The sequence below is a fragment of the Vombatus ursinus genome, unplaced genomic scaffold (genome assembly GCF_900497805.2).
Source record: "Vombatus ursinus unplaced genomic scaffold, bare-nosed wombat genome assembly UNPS02010219.1, whole genome shotgun sequence".
In the NCBI taxonomy this organism is placed as follows: domain Eukaryota; kingdom Metazoa; phylum Chordata; class Mammalia; order Diprotodontia; family Vombatidae; genus Vombatus; species Vombatus ursinus.
Window position 1 is genome coordinate 8,677,948 of NW_020949997.1, and position 19,140 is coordinate 8,697,087.

The 19,140-nt window shown below is 39.6% G+C and overlaps 1 protein-coding gene across 1 annotated transcript in view; it reads left to right on the forward strand.

Moving 5' to 3' along the window:
* Window positions 1–3,280: 3,280 nt before the first annotated feature.
* The window catches only part of TMEM87B (transmembrane protein 87B), a 50,244-nt gene continuing 34,384 nt past the window's right edge, over window positions 3,281–19,140 (forward strand). The window contains exons 1-5 of the mRNA XM_027853861.1: window positions 3,281–3,529; window positions 3,568–3,735; window positions 13,017–13,077; window positions 13,888–13,979; window positions 17,940–18,074. Coding sequence (XP_027709662.1) covers window positions 3,281–3,529; window positions 3,568–3,735; window positions 13,017–13,077; window positions 13,888–13,979; window positions 17,940–18,074 — 705 coding nt within the window. The remainder of the gene's footprint in view (window positions 3,530–3,567; window positions 3,736–13,016; window positions 13,078–13,887; window positions 13,980–17,939; window positions 18,075–19,140) is intronic.

A 19,140-nucleotide genomic window follows, 5' to 3' on the forward strand; every position in this document is an offset into this window, starting at 1 on the left:
TTCATCAGAAACACAGTCAAAGCCTTTCCAGATGGGTAGGACCTATTAGACAGTGTACTTAATTGACATATCATTTGAGAAACCAAGTTCACTTCCATATTGAAGCATCAGAAGAGAATGTGAACTATATTTATAAAAATACTCATGAACTCTACCTCTGTCCATAGTTGTGGGAGGTATTTCATTCATTCATTACTCCTGTTTATTTATGATGGGATCTTTTACATCTAAGTCAAGTATAAGGGGCATCTAGGTAGTGCTGGCCTGGAATCAAGAAGTTATTGTTGAGCCATTTTTCAGTCTCATGTCTGACTCTTCATGACCCCATTTTTGGGGGGGGGGATAGTTACTAGAGTGGTTTGCCATTTCCTTCTCCAGCTCATTGTACAGATAAGGAACTGAGGCAAACAGGGTTAAGTGACTTGACCACAGTCACACCACTATTATATATCTGAAGCTAGGTTTTTAACTCAGGAAGATGAATCCTCCTCGCTCTAGGCCTGGTACTCTGTCCACTGTGCTACTGAGCTGCCCTCTTAACATGTATAATAGATATCAAATTGTTTGCTTTTTCAAGATGGGAAGGAGGGGTGAGAGGGAGGGATAAAGAGAATTTAAAACTCAAAGTTTTAAAAAAGATTATTTTTTACATGTAATTAGGAGATATTTAATGTAAAATAAAAAGAATTTTAAAAAGAATATATCTCTTACCCATAGCTGCAATAGTGTTGCAGTGATTGGTGATTTATATGTTGAAAAAGATGGTTTTTGAAGGAAACTGGGAAAATTTTTTGCGAACTTGGGCAGAATGAAGTGAATAGAACCAGAAGAACAATTTATTCAAGAATAACATTGTAAAGGAAAACAATTTTGAAAAAATTAAGAACTCTTGACATATGGAATGGGCAACCACTACTTCAGAGGAGCCATGAAGAAACATGTTACAAAGAAGAAATGAACCCAGGACGGAGAAAGAGGCATTTATTTTCAGTCACAGCCAGTGAGGGAAGATGTCTTTCTTGATTATACATATTTGTTACGTGGGTTTAGTTTTTATTCAGTTGTAGGGGCTGAGGGTGGGAATGATGGGAGAGAGATGCTAAAACAAAAAAGAAAAAGAAAAGAGGGTCATTGAAGCATTTTTAAAAATTTACACAAGAGAAAAGAAGAAAGGCCAGAAGGAAGCACGGATAAATAGTACAGCTTTGAAGGTTATATGTTGAATTTACTATATGCCTAAAGGAAAATTAAGCTTACTATATGCCAGGCACTGCACTAAGCACTGGGGATACAAATTACAAACAAAAATATACATTTTCATGTACGATCCTCTTTTTCTATTCTACTTTGTATGTGAAAATGACCATTTGGTGTTAAATTCATAATATAAAAAGAAAAAAGGATGTTATTGGTAGAACATGCTTTGCTCATAGTTGACATAATAAACATTTGATGAACTGAATTGATCATATTTTAAGATGGAAGGTTTGTTAAATTGGTTTGGGTGGAAGTCAGAATACAAGAGTTTAAACAGAAAATGGTTTGTTAGAAAGTGGACAAAACTAAGAGATACTAACTACTCTCAGAATGCCTGGTGGTGAAGGGAAAGTAGTCTGTGAAAGAAAGAATGAGAACCAGTTCTGGTAGCCAGGTCAAAAGAAGTTTTTGTCTTTGTTGTTTAAATATTAGAGAGACAGCATAATTAATGGACAGAGGGCCAGCATTCGAGTCAGGAAGACCTGGGTTCAAGTCCTGCCTCTGACACATACAAGAAACTGGTTCTATGGACGTTTGTCGGTCAGGCAACTCTCTTAAATAAATTACAGATGGATTGCCCAGCAATACCAGTAGAGTGAGTTTCTACACCTAGAATGAAATGAAATCAGACAACCAGACATAAATAAGTAAATAAACAAACAAACAAATAAGCAAATAAGCAACTAATGAAACAAATAAGAAAGACCTTTTAGGCTAAGAGGAAGTAGCCTTTGGAAAGGGAAGAGGGGATAGTTGACAAAGGAGATGAATCCTGAGTAGGGATGGAGGGATTAGCCTTGCCATGGAGTAAGGAGTGAATTAAATCAGTGGCTGGATGAAGAAACACATAGGGAAAAATAGGGTAGACAGGAAGCAAGAAAGGTAGGTAGATGGGAAGCCAAGCTACAGTTTTTTTGGGGGGGAGGGGTAGGGACAAGTGTACATGTGAAGTTCGGCTATTCGTTTATAAGGGTGCAATTAACCCTTCTTACTAACGTACATTTACATGATGTTTTTGCACTTATTCAAATATTCAGTCCTGCAAAAACAACAAAAAAGCAAATTTCACCAAAAAATCTAAAATCAGTCTTACAGAGATATCGGTGAATGGTTTTTCCTTTGGTCTTTTTCTCCCCAGCTCCTAGCAGTACCTTGGCAATATTAGATGGCACTTAAAATGCTTGCTGAGTTGAAGTTCTGCTTTCTAACCTTTCCCTTTTCAGTTCTTATACCGCTCTTGTCAGCATTCGTGTCATTCATGCCCTCCAGCAATCACCATTTTTACTGTCTGCTCTTTTTCACCCTGTGCCACTTTCTGCAATCACCTACAACCCTGACCATTGGCCATGTTTCCGCAAAATCCATACGGAAATTCAAAGAGTTTTAATGTAGGGATAGGGCCTGCGAAGTCAGACTCTCCGTTTAGGAAGCAGCAGGCTTTTTGTTTTTTTTTTTTTTTTCTTTAAGCAAATACAGAAGCGGTGATGCAGGAGGCCCAGACACCGGACCTGATTCCAATTCTTTGCTTCTTGCAAATTCTGAGTGCTAGCTGGAAAACCACTTTATTATTATCATTACTTTTACTACTACTATTGGCGTCCCAATTTTGTCAATCTAGAGGCACTGAGCCATCATACTACTACTACTACTACTACCACTACTACTACTACTACTACTAGTACTACTACTACTACTAGTACCACCACCATTGTTGTTCCATTTTCAATCTAGAGGCAGGGGGTCTGAGTTTGGTTTTAAACTTTAATAGTTTTCTACTGAGCTTTTAAAACCAAGCTCTGACAGCCTGAACTCGCACTCAGATTTTTGGGACGCCCCGTACTCGCCGCTCCCGTTGTCCGGCCGCAGAAATCGCGTCCCTCCGGGCCGGGCCGGGCCGGGCAGGGTCTTCTTCGTGCTCTCAGGGCGTCCATCCAGGGTCTTGCTCTCACTCCCATCTTGACAGTTTCTTAGAATCTCACCCCCGTCAGTCATCCAATTTAGAAACCTCACCTAGAGGGTCGGCATGTCGGGCCGGGGCCTACTGCAAGTCCGGCCCTCACGGACCGCGGTTTCCTCCCAGCCTCCCCCAGCAGCGGGCTCTCCGGACGCAGCTTCCGCCCCCCTCCGCCCCCCTCCGCCCCCCTCTGCCTTCCCTCCAGTCCCTCCAGAAGGCGGCGGGCGGGTCAAGGGGCGGGGCCGCCGCGTGGCAGGTAAGGGCCCGAGGGGGCGGGGTCAGGGGGGAGGAGCGGGCGTCACGCGGGCAGCAGGTGAGGCCTCTGCATCAACATGGCCGCCGCCTGCCGACACCAGGGGCAGCAGTTCCCCGAGCCTGACCCGGACAGCCGCGGCCCCCGTCCCCTTTTCCGCCGCCGCTGCTCGCCCCACCGGCCCCCGCTGCTGCCCTTCGTCCTCTGCTGGCTGTGCGGGAGCGCGGGGGCCGCCCCGGAGCCAGGGAGCTGGGCAGTGACCGTCAGCAACGTAAGTGGCGTCCCCGGGAGGCGAAGCCCGGGGCCGGACGCGGCACCCTCCGGGCCTCCGCCAGCCGCTGGCGCTCAGCCCAGCCCCCCCCACCCCCTCTTCTAACGTCAGAGCCAAGGCCTCCTTGTGGGGGGTCGCCCTTGGACGGACGGGCGGGGACAGACCGGAGCCCTCCCCCTCGGACCCGCGCGGGTGGGTGTGGTGTGAGAGGGGCCGACGTGCCCCCGACTCCCCAGTTGCCCGCTTGCACCTCGGGGTCTCTGAGTTGCGTCTGGAGGGGGCGGCGGCTTCTGCTGCGAAACCGGGCGAAGAGGACGACACACCCCTGGCCAGGGCTTTAAAGCCTCCGTTGCCTGCCACAGCTTCAGGGACAGCAAGACAATAGGAAGGGTTTTGTTTGTTGTTTTGCGGAGTGCTGGGCTTGGATTCAGGAAGATGTACTCACACCTAGCTTCTGGCTGCCAACCAGCATTTATTTATCTACGGAGAGCTTACTTTGCGCCAGTCACTGTGTGCTAAGTGCTGGAGACGTCAAGAAAAGCAAAAAACCAAACCCAGCCCCTAGCTCCTTGGGCATCAAGGAGCTCGAATTCGAATGGGGGATACAACATGCAAATAACTAAGTTCGTATAGTACCTGTATATGTATATAAGCATACCAACTAGATAGAAGATAATTTAAAAGGGAAGGCTTTAGCAGCTTAGAGGAGCCCGGAAAGGCCTTCAGCAGAAGGTGGAGTCTTGAAGGAAGCCAAGGGAGACGTAGGTAAGGGGGCAGAGTGTTCCAGGCATGGGGAGCAGCCGGTACAGGGGCACGGAGAGAGAGAGAGAGGGTGAAGGGTCTTGTTTGACAAACTGCCAGTACTTAGGCCAGGGAAGCTGGATTTTAGAGTAGAGGGAGGGGAGTAAAGTGTAGGAAGAGGTAGCTAGGTGGTTCAGTGGATAGAGCTCTGGGCCTGGAGTCAGGACGACCTGAATTCAAATGTGACCTCAGACACTCTCTAGCTTTGTGATCCTGAGCAAGTCACTTAACCTCTATTGCTTTAATCTGCTGGAAAAGGAAATGGCAAACCACAGTATTTTTGCAAGGAAAACCCCATACAGGGGTCATGAAGAGTCAGATACTACTGAACAACGATTTAGGTACACTGGAAGGGTAGGATGGATCCAGGTTAGGAAGAGCTTTAAATGACAGAGGATTTTGTATTTGATTCTGGAGGTAATAGGGAGCCACTGAAGCAGGGGGTGGGAGGGTAGAGAGAGTGTGACCTGGGCAGACTCTAGATAAATGACTTTTTAAGCTGAAGATGAATTGTAGTGATCAGAGATTTAAGGCAGGGATACCTACGGTTAGAAGGCTAAGCATGTCAAGCTGCTAATGGGTTACTTTGTGACCCTAAACAGATGATGGGATCATAGATTTAGAATTAGAAGGAACATTAAAGGCCATCTAATTCAGTTCCTTAATCTTACAGGTGATTCACTGAGACAAAGTTTAAGTGACTTTCCCAAGGTCATACAGATAGTGGAACTGGGATTTGAACCTAGGTTCTTAGTGCAAATCTAGCGTTGTACCATAGTGCCTACAGGAAATTACTTTGCCTCTTTTTTTTTTTTTTTTTGGTGAGGCAATTGGGGTTGTGACTTGCCTAGAGTCACACAGGTAGTGAGTGTTACGTGTAGTTTGACCTCGGGTCCTCCTGACTCCAGGGCCTGTACTCTATCCACAGCATCACCTAGCTGCCCCATTTCCTTGACCTCTTTAAGTGATTCCTTAGGAATTATTTACTAAATCATAGGTTAGTGATGGGAGTTCTCATACGGGGGGTTTTAGGATCGCAGATTTAAAGCTGGAAAGGTTCTTGGAAGACATCCAGTCCAACCTCATCATTTTACAGATGAGGACATTGGGGTCCAGTGAAATGACTTGCTGCAGGTCACACCGATGATAAATCTGAGGGATCTGAACTGGTAGGACTACAAATTAATTTACTTGTATGTTTTGTTTAGTGTCTGGCACACAGTTAAATGTGATTGTTGACTGACTTTTAATCAATGTACAATTTACTTATAGATTGTGACCATATCACTCTTTCAGAACATACAAAAGTACAGGAAAAGGTTTCGAGGGAGTGTTTGAAAGTTAGGGTTAAATTGTAGGGTGAGTAGGTGAAGATGTTCTCTACAAGGGAACACCATAAAAAAAAACATAGGGATAGGAAATGTGTAGGAGGGTAGTGATTATAAAATAGTTGAAAAAGGAAGGGGTAGAGTTATGGGAAATTCTTTCAGGAGAGAAGCAGACAGGGCAGGAAGAAAAGATGGTTATCTCTCGCTTTTCCTGCATCAAATGACTGAAGCAGTAGTTTGATGATAGTAGTATTCTCTCCGTGGGAGATGCATTAGTGTGTTGTTTTGACCTGATTTCACCAAGCTCTGAAAGTGATGGAAATATCCTCAACTAGACTGTGAATATACTTCTAGAAGTTAGAAGACTTTCTTACTGCTTAAAGCTATCAGAGTAAAATAGAGCTATCATTGCATTAGAGAGGAGGAAGGAAAATGGCTCATGAGTATTCTATTTCTATTTTTCATCTGCCTCTGCAGTGTTTCTATAGAATCATAAACTTTGTTAAGTATAGAGTGCCACTTACTTCCTAGTTAATTACTTCTTATAAACCTAAGTAATGAATTCTTAAAGTAGGGGTGTTAATTTGCTATTTAACTTTGAGGGAAAAATAAATTCCTGTTCTTAATTGTGTTAAGTTCTGTCATTTATATAACAAATTAGAAATAAGGTCGGAAGTAATTTAATACTAATGAAGTATACAGTCACAAAGAAAGGGAAGAAGGATCACTGAAGGAACTGAAGGGTCATTTGTAGCTGAACATTAGATATGAGGTGCCTTCTGAATAGGGAGGGGAACTATGTATGCTCTTTTAAGGTTGAAACAGCTATTTGGCCTCCAAGGGATGGTGCTGTGGGTTCAAAGTTTAAATTAGATGTGAGCTCATTCAGTCTGGGAAGAAACAATTTGTAGCAGTGATTAATGACTCCTTGATGGAAGATACAGAGATTGCCATTACAGAGCAATCAAGAAATCCTTGGCCCTTAGTCCAGTTCGTTTATCTACCAGTTCCCCTCACTCTAAAGCAGCTATACCACACATAAAAGCTACATTTATAGGAAGAGTAATAGCTGTAGAGATGCCCAGAAGCTCACAAGAAGCAAAATCCACAAAAGAAGCAGCAATAAAACTCATGCATAATACTTTTGAAAAAAAATGAAAGCCCCAATAAAACTGATGTCCTTAGATATACATACACATGTGCCCAAAGTATTGATGACAAAAAAAGCAAATTAGAGATCCTAACATAAGGAGAAACATTTGATATCAAAGGTATCACTGAGATATGGGATAGAACCTTTGACTAGAATATGACTTTGAAAAGGTGTTACGATATTTCCTATTCAACTAGAACAGGATAGGCAAGAATTTGGGTGGGAGAGTTGGTACAACACATATATTAAGAGGACGTATTTAGGTAAATCTAGGAACTAGAAGGGTGATACATGGTACAGGACATTTGGGTGAAAATCAGTGGAGGCAGGAACAGAAGAATATCATCATTGGGGTATAGATTAGTTTGGGAAACAGATTGTTTGTTGTCCTTCATTCTTGAAGAAGACCAGATGACATCCCTGTGCTCGAGTCAAGTTACAGTTTGTAAGACTGTGACTGATCAGACCAATACGAGCTCAGCATATTCTACCACAGGTTGGGCACAAATAGTCCATGTGAACATTTGGGGTGGATTCTCTAAATTTGCGCATCTCTCATTTCTTTTGAGCTACTTCATTTCTGCTTTGCTCATAGAGCACAGCACCTTCTCTGATGAGGGCACGCCATTCACAGTCCTGTCCCAGTGTTTCTCATATCATGTAATCAATTCCAAAGTTCTTCAGAGAGACCTTGAAAGTGTCCTTCTGACCACCATGTGAATACTTGCCCTGTAAACCTTGCCCATAAAATAGTCTTTTAGGCAAGCACACGTTTGGCATTCAGACAACAAATAAAGCCATCAGATAAATAGGGATGGGGGATTTTAACTGTCTAGACGTCTGTTTGGAGGTGTATCCCTGCCCAAAACAATAATAGCTAATAATAATAGCCTATGTTTGTAAAGCATTTACTATGTGACAGGCGCTATGCTAAGAGCTTTACAATTATTATCTCATTTGATCCTCACAACCACTCTGGGAGATAGATGCTATTATTATTCCCATCTTACAGATAAGGAAAAGTAAGGCAAATAGAAGTTGTGACTTGTCCAAGGTCGCACAGCTAATAAGTGTCTGAGGCCAGATTTGAACAGGTCTTCTTGACTGCAGGCCTGGCACTCTATCCACTTTGCACCAGCTGCCTAAACAGAGCAGCTAATGATTTCTTGGTTTCTCAAAGACGATTTTATCCTTCAAAGGATGTAGGAGTCACCAAGTGGAACTTTTATTCTGAACTTGATTCTTACCAAGTAGAAGGAACTGGTTGCTGAAGTAGAAATGCTGAGAACCTTTGGGAGGAGTGACCATTCCACCTTAGAATTTGGGAGAGGACAGGAAAGCTAGGTGTAGTCTGACCTATATCCATGGTAGAGCCAATTTAGAAGGATTTAGACAGGATAGATAGGATCTTGTGCATTAAAACCCTGCAGAGGCACATAGTCCAGGAACAGAGGATTGAAGTCAATTGAAGACAAAGATAATTTCAATGAGGAAAAAAAGAGGAAGTTTATGTGTAAAGATCTTGGAGACTGTAGTACAGAGGAACAAGTCGTGACTGGTGTTAGACGACCTAGTTCTGATGCTTACTAGGTACCTGTGTGGCTTTATGAAGATAGGTCACTTAACTTTGCTAAGTCTCAGTTTCCTCATCTTTAACATGAAGACAGCCTTCAAGGCCTCTTTTTGCTCTTAGTTCTTTGAAACTCATCAGAGAAAATGAGAATGAATGAAAAGTGTGACATGTTTCTATAAAAATACTATTAGGAATGTCAAAGCTCAGAATTAACTGTAGGTACTTAGAAATGCTGAAGACAACCAAGATGTCTTTAGTTATTTTGGATGAGGTGCTGTAGGAGAGAAGAAAAACATATCCTGATGTCAAAAAGGGATAACAATGCAGGTCAGTTAGCTTGAATTCTATTCCTTGAAAAATGCTGAAGCATATAATTAAAATGTTATAGTATTTTAGAAAAGGAAGCAGTGATCACAAAGAGTGGGGTTCCAGATAGGAGTTCATCTGAAAAAGATAGAAGGCTATTTTCAGAGATACGATGTGGCCATCAAGTAGGAAGGCCACTGCTACTGAGTGTGATACTCTTAGCATACCTTGCCCATGCCCAAAGCACATCTGTACTATTGTTTTCAGTATTGGGCAGTATTTCTTCCTGAAATGTAGGGCTTTAATAATACATAGAGCACCAGAGGAGTGTGACCAGTCATTCAGTCAGTAAACATTTATTTAGCACCTACTATGTGCCAGCACTGTGCTAAGTAAGCACTGGTGAAGGATGTCGAGGGCGTTGCCATCTGAGGATTTGTTGAAGGAATTGGGAATGTTTTGCCTAGAAAAGACTGAGGGGGCACATGATAACTCTCATTAAGAATTTGCAAGACTTTTTTTTATGTGGAGGATTTCTTCTAACTCCTGTATTCTTTTCTGTGTGGCTCAGTCAACTTCAGATAGTATTTATTAAATATTTTCATGCTCCACAGAGTTCCTAACTTGTCTTTTCATGGGATGGAGGTGACCTTATATTCCTGAAAGATTATTCCACCAGGACCTCTTCTAGGTAGGTCCTTTTGAGGTTAAAAGAAGGGCTTTCAGTATCATTGATCTGTCATGCACAAACCTGCCTAGTTAAATTCATTGTGGTTCATTACCCAACAGTAGGCATGATGGTATCTCTGGTGTCTATTTTTTATTGCAGCAACAGCTTATATAACTCTGTACTAAGGGGCTGAGGGGATGTTGAAGGTGGAAAGAATACTCAAAATGATAAAATTGTGGATCTTTAGTTGTGTTGAAGTATGCTTGGAGACAAGGTAACGTAAGTATCTGCTTTCAAGGTATATACAGATATTATAAGACACTATAATTACAGATATTATAAGACACAGGTCATTTGTCCAGATGTGAAAATATGCAGGAAGGTGGGGTGAAAATAAACAAATGCAAGGGGAAGTAGCGTCAGGAGCACTTGAGATTCTTAAGTGAATTTTTACATCCTTCTGATGAGGTCTAGAGGTTTAGGGGTTCTGGGACCCCATGATCGCGACACACGGGTCCTGCCTGAAAAAATTCGACCCATGCCTTCTTTCAGCCAAAAACATGGTTTATTAAAGATCTGCCATATTTCCAGACTCTTGAGGAATCTAGGAGTCTGCAAGTATTGGCTAGATTCTAAGAATCTGAGCAGTGGCTAGATTTTAGGAATCAGCACCTTAATGGAGACAAGATGGACCTTATATACAGAAAGACTGTGGGAGGGATCTAGGAGTGGGCAAGTAGTTTGGGGTGACTGGAGGGAGGGGTCTCAGGAAGATCTGAATGGGAGTGGCCAGTAAACTGGGGGGAACTGGACACCTGGGACCTGGACAGTGGAGCCTAGCTAGGATTAAGTGTGGAAAATGGCCAAGGGCCATAGGGAGGGCTAGGCTAGGTTAAGGGTAACAGAATTGGAAGATTGGGTGTAGCCACAAAGAAAGGCCAATTGTTGGGATTATAGCCTCAGGCAAATGCTAGAGATTTGGCCAAGTGGGAAAGAACAGGGTTTTTTCCTTTTTGGGATTTAGTCCCTTCCTCATCACCCGGTGCAAGTTTTGGTCAGGTGAGGTTAATGTTAGCCAAAAGTTGCAGGAGGAATAAAAGAAAATCAAACCCTCCTGAAACACCAAGACAGAGTACAGTGGGACTGATGGGTTTGGGATCTGGACTCCAGAAAGGAAAAACCCTGGACTTTCCCACATGGCCAAATCCCTGGCCTTCGCTTGAGGCTAGAATCCCATCAACTGGCATTTCTTTGTGGCTACATTCAATCTCCCAATTCTGTTACGGTAATTTAGTCTAGTCCTCCATTGTTTTACCTCACTATGGCTCCTGGCCACTTCCCACCCTTAATCCTAGCTAGGCTCCATTCTCCCTTGGCCACGTGGTCCAGGTTCCTGTCATTCTATTACCTCACAATCCCAGAAGACTATTTGGCCACTCCTAGATCTCTCCCACTTTCTTTCTGTATATAAGGTCCATCTTGTCTCCATTAAGGTCCTCAGATTCTTAGAATCTGGCCCTTGCTCAGATTCTTATAATCTAGCTACTGCTACAAACTCACAGATGCTCAGATTCCTAAACAGTCTGCTTAATATGGCAGATCTTTAATAAACCTTGTCTTTGGCTGGAAAAAAAAAAAGGAAGTAGTCACTTTTTACCAGTCACATACATTTTCATAGAACCAGTAAATGTCTAAGCAGTTAGCAATTACATTTTTTTTTTAGCATTTCAAAAGTTAAATTCATCCATGTGGTTACTTACTCCCTTCACCAGTTCAGATTGCAGATCCTCTAAGTCTTAATAGATGACTTCTTGAATTGCTCTGGACACACATTTCATCATTTGTTAGGTAACCTTCTGATCAAAGATTTAGAGCTGTGACAGTAGAGATCCAGTCTAACCCCCTCCTTTTATGGATTAGGAAACTCAGGCCTAGACTGGGTAAGTAACAACGTCAGAACATGACAGGACTAAGTCAGAACTTGGGCCCACTGACTGCACATCTCCATTGGTTTTAGGATTGTGACTGATAAAACATTATTCTCTGTTAAAATTAGAGATCGTAATGGGAGAGTGTGTTTGAAGAAAAGATTTTTCTTAGTATTTTGTCCCCCACATACTGCTCCCTTTCAAATCCTCACCACCTTTCCTTTTTAAATAAACACAATTTGTGAGCAGACTGGATAATAAAATATTCTTATGCTGCTAAACTAATGGAAGCTAAAATAAAGGATTGTAATATGGTAACTCCTTCTTGAAGAGGGGTGGAAGTGTTGCAGCAGGAAAGCCTCTTGCCTATCCTTCGCTTCACAATTTACAAAAAAAATTTTAGTTCTGATTTTGGTAGTGAATGGCTTCTTTAGATTGAGTTACATTAACTTTTTACCAGGTCACACTTGAAAGCCTTTCCAATTTTGTTAAGACCTGGCACACATAGATTGTCGTTTGTTAGCGTAGACTTGTAGAAAACCAAGATTCATGTGCTGGACTTTATAATGAAAAAGATAACCCATACCATTCATTTCAATTTATGTGCTAATGCTCAATAAGGCAAGCACATAAAATGATGGGCAGAAAATTTGCACATTATCAGGTTATTAGATAATGTATATATGTATTGGGTGGTATACAATTAAAGTTTACTCTGTATGATTATGATTTCTCTTAAATAAATACAGGCTTCATGGAAAAAATGTTTGATGCTTTAAAATTTACAAAACCTTTTCTATGCTAAGCCCCTTTGCATATAAGGATCTTTTGAAGGGGGTACTGCAGGTATTAGCCACATGTCACAAATGATGAAGCTAGGATTGACACATTAATCAACTTACACAGGTTCACGTGGCTAGGAAACATAAGAAAAATGATTCAAACTCAGGTCTTACTTGAAGTCCATTACTATGTCCACTGTGCCACCCTTGCCTATCAAAAAAGAAGGAAAATTCAGTTTGTCATCAGCATTTATTAAGAATCAGATTAGTTAATTTGTTGTGGCTTAGTTTAGTATTATTTAGCCTTATAATTATCTGAAGGAGATGGGCTTTTACTCTAGAAAGTTTTTAGAACATGTCCTGAGGGTTGGAGAATTGGATTGATAAACTATGCTTCTTCACAAATGGGTCTCTCCTCATTTGTACTTGGGGCTATGACTTACTGTTAACTGGTAAACAATTGAATTTGCAGTATCTTTGCACAGTGTCTGGCACCAAGTAGGCTCTTAATGATTGTTTATTGATTAATTGAATTTTGTCTCTAAACAACTACCAAGGCAGCCATCTTTTCTGTATTTATTTCCTGATCACTTATTTACCTGTTTACTGATTATAGTTTTGTATATGTTCTGTAGTAATGTAAAGATGCTTTAATGTTAAGTAGGGAAGGAAAAGTTTAAATAATAATCTCTTTAAATGTCTTTAGGATATAATATTACATTTTTGTTTTTTCTTTGTAGGGATCAAGACCATTAATATTTAGGAAAACTATGTTTAATTCTACTGAGATCAAGCTTAAAAGTAAGTATAACAGTGAGTGGAATGACTTTTTTCCTAAAATCATTTTTTTTTTCAGTAACTTTATAATGTTTTAATTTTGTTGGAAATCTTAATATTTGCATGGCTGAATTTTTCCCAGAGTCACACAGTTCCCCTAGTCATAATCTCATCATCTGAAAAAAAACAGAGATGACTTTTTTTTTTTCAACTTGTATTCTCCTTTCAATTGCATATTGTTAGGAGAGGCAGCAAGGCAAAGCCCCAATCTGGACATTTGTCCAGACTGAGAATAAGGAAAACTGAATTCTAGTCTCATCCTTGACGTTAGCTAGCTGTGGAATGTTGAGTAGGTCACTTATTCTCAGTTTTTTCACCCGTCAAATGAAGAACTAGATGATCTCCAAGGTTCCTTTCAGCCAGCGTGCTTTGATTGTAATCTTCTATTATGTATTTATCTACAAAGACTTAGTCATTTTTTTCCCTCAGTAGAAAAGAAGCAATAAATGAAGGAACTTTGTGTTTTCTGCCACCCTACCTGTGTCTGTACAGAAGAGAACATAGAAAATAATTATGGGTTGATATTAGACTTGGTGGATCAAATAAGTTATCCTTATAACAAGTTGTACCTGACTATCACATTGGACTTAACAGTATGCATTAGCAACATTTAAGTTTTTGTAATGTTTTCTTGAAGCTATTTACTTTTTTTTGATTAAATAAGTTGATTTTGAGTTAAAACATTAAACACTTCAAAATTACTGAAAAAATACTGAGTTTGAGTTTGTAATTTATATTTTTTAATTTAAAATGAGATTCTTTCTTTCTAAACAGTTAAGTCATTCAGCTGTCCTGAACCTGTGAATTTTACCATAGAGTGGCATTTGAAATATCATGCATGTCACAATGAATATACTAAGTTGGAAGTAAGTAACACACAAATGTCTTAAGGATTGTATTGTTGTTACGGTTGGTGGAGACCTGGAGTATGATGGATTATTAGAGTATGAGGTTAGGAGATAAGTCCTTTACGTATTTAATTTAATTGGGCTAACCCCTGTCCCTGAAATGTTCCTTCTTTATCTCTGCCTTTTTGAATCTTAATTGTCCTTCAAGACTGAACTTACCTGCTATAATTTCTTTGAAGTTTCCCTGACTTCTCTGGTTCCCAATTGTTAATGTTCTTTCCCCCCTCAAATTACCTTAGGTATACTTACTGTGTATATGTGGAATCCCACAGTAGATTATAAGCTGCTTGAGGACAAAAGATTTTTTTTGTCTTTGTTTCTTTGGCACCTGGCACAGTAGGTGCTTAACAGAGTTTAATTTATATTACTTTCTTAATTTTGCCACTGATTCAATTTGAGATTTCAGGTAAGTCAATTAAACTCTCTTTTATGAATACCAGTCCCCTAACTTCCTCACAAATGTAATATAAGTAAGTTAAATTAATACACGTTTAAGAGAGCCATTTTTTCTCCAGACAAACTTTAAAAATTAAGAATGGATATCATTAAGACTTAGTAAATGTTTCAGTTCCCTAACAGGACCCAGTTAAGAAAGAAGAAATTCAGAAGAAAGAAGAGAGCAAATATTTAAGTGGAAAGGGGAGAGAGAAAGCTAGAGGAAGAATGAAAAAGGGATGGGAAAGAAGAAAGATTAGCATTTCTTAACCTGCCTGACCCTAGATAATCTCAAATTTTTATCAGACCTCAAATCAGACTCCTAGTGAAGAATACTATTACCTTTCCATCTTTGATTGTGTCCTTTGAATCTTGTCTTCAGGTGCTTGTATTGTATTCTACCTATTGCTGTATTTAAGTAATTTCTTATGACTGGCTTGAGTTCCTAGTAAGTTTTTCCCCTTTGGTTCCTTTAAAAAATATTATTTTTGTTGATATATTTTGTTTTTAACATTACTTTCTTTTCCAAATTTGTATTGCCCCCTCTCCCTCCAGCTTCCTCTGTGGTATTGATATTTTTAAGCTCAGTGTTTTTAATTTTTCCCCAAGTAATTCCTGCATTTTGTTCCATTTTTTAAAAATTGAATAACTGTATGATGGAGTAATTTTTAAAGTTTGCACAAGGATATTGAATTGTATTGTGACCACTGTAGTATATATTATGTCTTATGGAGAAAAAAGATCCCTTTTCTGTATTTTAGCATTCTTGTATCATGTGGTTTTTGGGGATAGTATTACTAATAACTTAAAACCATGTTGCATTTTCACAACTGTAATGGTTTTTGAGGAGAGAAAAGTGGTCTAGTAGACATGTGACTTTGGAAAAATTTTTTAAAAGCTGCATTCCATTCAACCATTTTTTTTGGTTTTTTTTTTTTTAGTGAGGCAATTGGGGTTAAGTGACTTGCCCAGAGTCACATAGCTAGTGAGTTTTTATGTGTCTGAGACCGGATTTGAACTCAGTTCCTCCTGACTCCAGAACCAGTGCTCTATCCACTGGGCCACCTAGCTGCCCCAACTCAACCATTTTTAAAGTGCCTTTTTAAGAGAAAGATAATCAGTAAATTAACCTGAAAGCATATTCACCCATTAGTCTGAGGATTCTACATTCCAATAGGTACGAATTGTAGTTAAGTATTATATTTATTAGTGATTTCTGTGTTTTATATTTATATGGAATGTGGCAATATCTATCCTACATTATGCACCCTGATGTTTTAATGTTACATTTAATGTGCATGATAAGGCAAAGAATGATGGTCTTTATGATATGGACTCAAATTCTGCCTCTGACATTGGCTGTGTGACCTTAGGAAAATTAGATAATCTCCTTACGCCTCAGTTTCCTTATTTATAGCGTGGAAATGATATCTACAGTACTTATCTTGTAGGCCAGGCAAGACAACAAGCAGTTATTAATCAAGGGCTATGTGCCAAGCACTATACTAAGTGTTAGAGTTACAAATACAAATTTTTAAAAAGTCCTTCCCTTTATGGGATTTATATTCTAATGTGGAAAGACATAAAGAGAGAGCTGAAGTTGGAAATGTGTGTAGTAGAAGGTATGGATATGAGGGTATGATGGCAAAGTCCAAAGAGTCAAAAGCACATCTGGGAGGGGAGTAAAGCATGGCCAGCCAGGGCCATTCCTAGAAGGAAATCCCCAATGGGAGTATTGGGCTGGCATAGTGGAGGGTTGTTCCTGAAAGAGAGAGCCCCAGGCGCTGAGGGAAATTCCTGGATGAGAAGGCAGGGGAATCATTGTAGCAATGAGGTCAGAATTACAGCAGGGAAAGATTAAATGTGATGATGTATGTAAACCACTTTGCAAAACTTAATATGCTATATAAATGTCAGCTAATTTTTTTTATAGAATTATAGAGTTGGATATGATTTCTACCCAGTGAACGTCCCTAGAAACATCTCTCTAATTTAGAATTTGCAAAGATCAAAGCATAAGTAAAGTTTCTAGATGACTGTAGCTTGCCTTTCTTAAAAAAAAAATTGCTGATATTTTTTGTTTTTCTAGCAGCTCAATTTCTAAATTTCTATCCCTATCTAGTTCCCAGAGAGTTGTCCCTTTAACAGATAATAAAGAGAGAGAAACAAATGCAGTTCAGCCACCCTAACCTACATGTCAGCCAGGTCTAACATTACATGCAGAATTCCATACCCATGGTCCCCCTCCTTTTCAAAGAGGGGAAGGAGGTGCATTTTCTCATCCTTTCTTTATGGCTCAGTTTGATCATTGTGATTATACTTCATTTAGTTTCTTTTTTTTGTTCTTTTCATTGATGTTGTCATTGTGTTTTTTGTTATCTCTATTTATTTCTCTTTGCAAGAATTTATCAATTTTCTTATGCTTTTCAGTATTCTTCATAGCCATTGTTTCTTATGCTGCAGTATTATCCTATTACATTCATATACCACAGTCGGTTTAGCCATTCTCAAGTCAGTGGCATTGACTTTGTTTCTAATTATTTGCTACTACAAAATGTGCTGCTTTGAATATTTTGGTGTATGTGGTACCTGCTTGTCTTTCTAAATGGGTTCTGACTCAATGCGGTGTTTGCTCAGCAGTGAGATCTCTGGGTCAAAGTATATGAATATTTTTGTCACCTTCACATAGTTCTACTTTGCTTTCCAGAGTGGCTGGACTAATTCATAGTTCCACCAACAGCACAGTAGTGTCTATATTTCAGTAGCTCCTGCAGTGTTGTGTCATAGGCCATCTTTCACCAGTTTTCTGGGTAGGAGGTAAAACCTTGGCATTGTTTAGATTTCTGTCTCTTTTTTAGTGTTTTGGAGAAGTCTTTCATATTGTTGTTAATATTTGGCAATTCTTTTGAGAACTGTTTATATCCTATGACTGTATATCTACTGGGGAATGGCTTTTGGTCTCATATGTCATGACCATCAGGCCATTATTTGACAGATTTTTTTTTTCCCTAGTCAGCAGTCTCCTTTGTTATTCTTGCTGGATTCATTTTTGTTTCTAAAAAAGCTTTTTAATTTCATGTAATCAAAATTATTTCTTTATCTTTGTGATCTTCTTTGCCCCTTGTTTGGTTAAGAATTCTTCTGTTACCTGTAGTTGCAAAGGTAGCTGTTGAGTGGGGAAATTGAGGGGGGAGGGAGACAATTTGGAACTGAAAATAAAGTGAAATTGAATTAAAATATTATTGGGTTGGGAAGGGGAGGGAGAGAATTTGGAGTTGAAAATAAAATAAAATTGAATAATTTTAAAAAAGGTACTTGATCTGTTTTTCTTCTTTTTTTAATGTGAACTTTCATAAATACTGCATTTCCAAGTCAAAATTACTTTTCATTGTTGTTAATTTGGGTGCAGGATCATTTTAAACTATTTTAAAACTTGGTTCAATTTACATATGTTTTGAAACAATCCTAAACTTTATTTGGTAGGAACTGTTAAGCAAACCCGCACGTAGTGGTGATGATGACTTCTGTGAAGCTTATTTCCACGGAAAACAATGTCGCAAGCAAAAAAGGGAAAATTTAAATTGTGACAGTGATTTACAGATGTTTCCTATGTTGAGTGTGAGTATGTTATGAATTTCCTGAATATTATAACATTGACAGTTTTTTCTTTCCAGTTAATGCAAATGTCAACAAATTTATATTAGTCACTGAATCAGAAAAGGTTTTAATTTTCATCAGTTATTCAGTTGAGTGCTTTTTTATTTTTACATCCTTGCTTACCACAACCTCCTTTACCTTTACCTCCTGAATTTTCCCCTTCAGCTAAGGTAATTCTTGGATGGGATCTTAAAAGACCCTTGTTGTTATTTTTGTTCAGTTATTTCAGTCATGTCTGACTTTTCATGATCTATTTGGGGTTTTCTTGACAACGATACTGGAGTGGTTTGCCATTTGCTTCTCCTGTTCATTAGACAGATCTTCCTGACTCCAGACCCGGTGCTCTATCTACTGTGCTACCTAACTGCACTTAGAAGACTCTTAATTATCAGAAAAAAGAAAAAAAAAACAAAACATTTTTCATACTCCAGTACTTTAGACAGCAGCCTCTATTAATTTTTTTTTGTACTTTTCCTCCCAAAAATGTGTTCACAAAAGATTTGTGCGTCAGGGCATCAGTCTGCAAAATAGGGACTGGGTCTCCTTTGGGGGGGGCGGTCATGGCATTATGGATCATGTGAATTCCATGGATCATAGAATTCTGTGATCAGTCGGTTGAAAGATGGGAAGATGGGTAGAATCCTATCTTCTCTGTGATAGCCAATCATGGAATTTGTTTTCAACACAATCAGACCTTTTCTTCTGCTACAGCTGTTGGCCCCAAAGGTTAGTTGTAACCTAATGCCTATCCAGGCACTTACATCAGGAACTTTGTAGGGCCCACTGGGAAAATTCTTTGCTCCCTACATGCCACTTCTATTATCTCACTTTGATTCCTGCATTCCCAACCAAATAGAGAGCCACAGGGAGAGGCCATGGTCATCTCTTTGTCTTCATTTTAACTGGGTCTTTTCCTTTTCTCCCTAAAAGGGAGATCCATCATCAGTTTATAAATTAGCTTGTTTTTTTGAGGAAAACACACACACACACACACACACACACACACACACACACACACACACACACA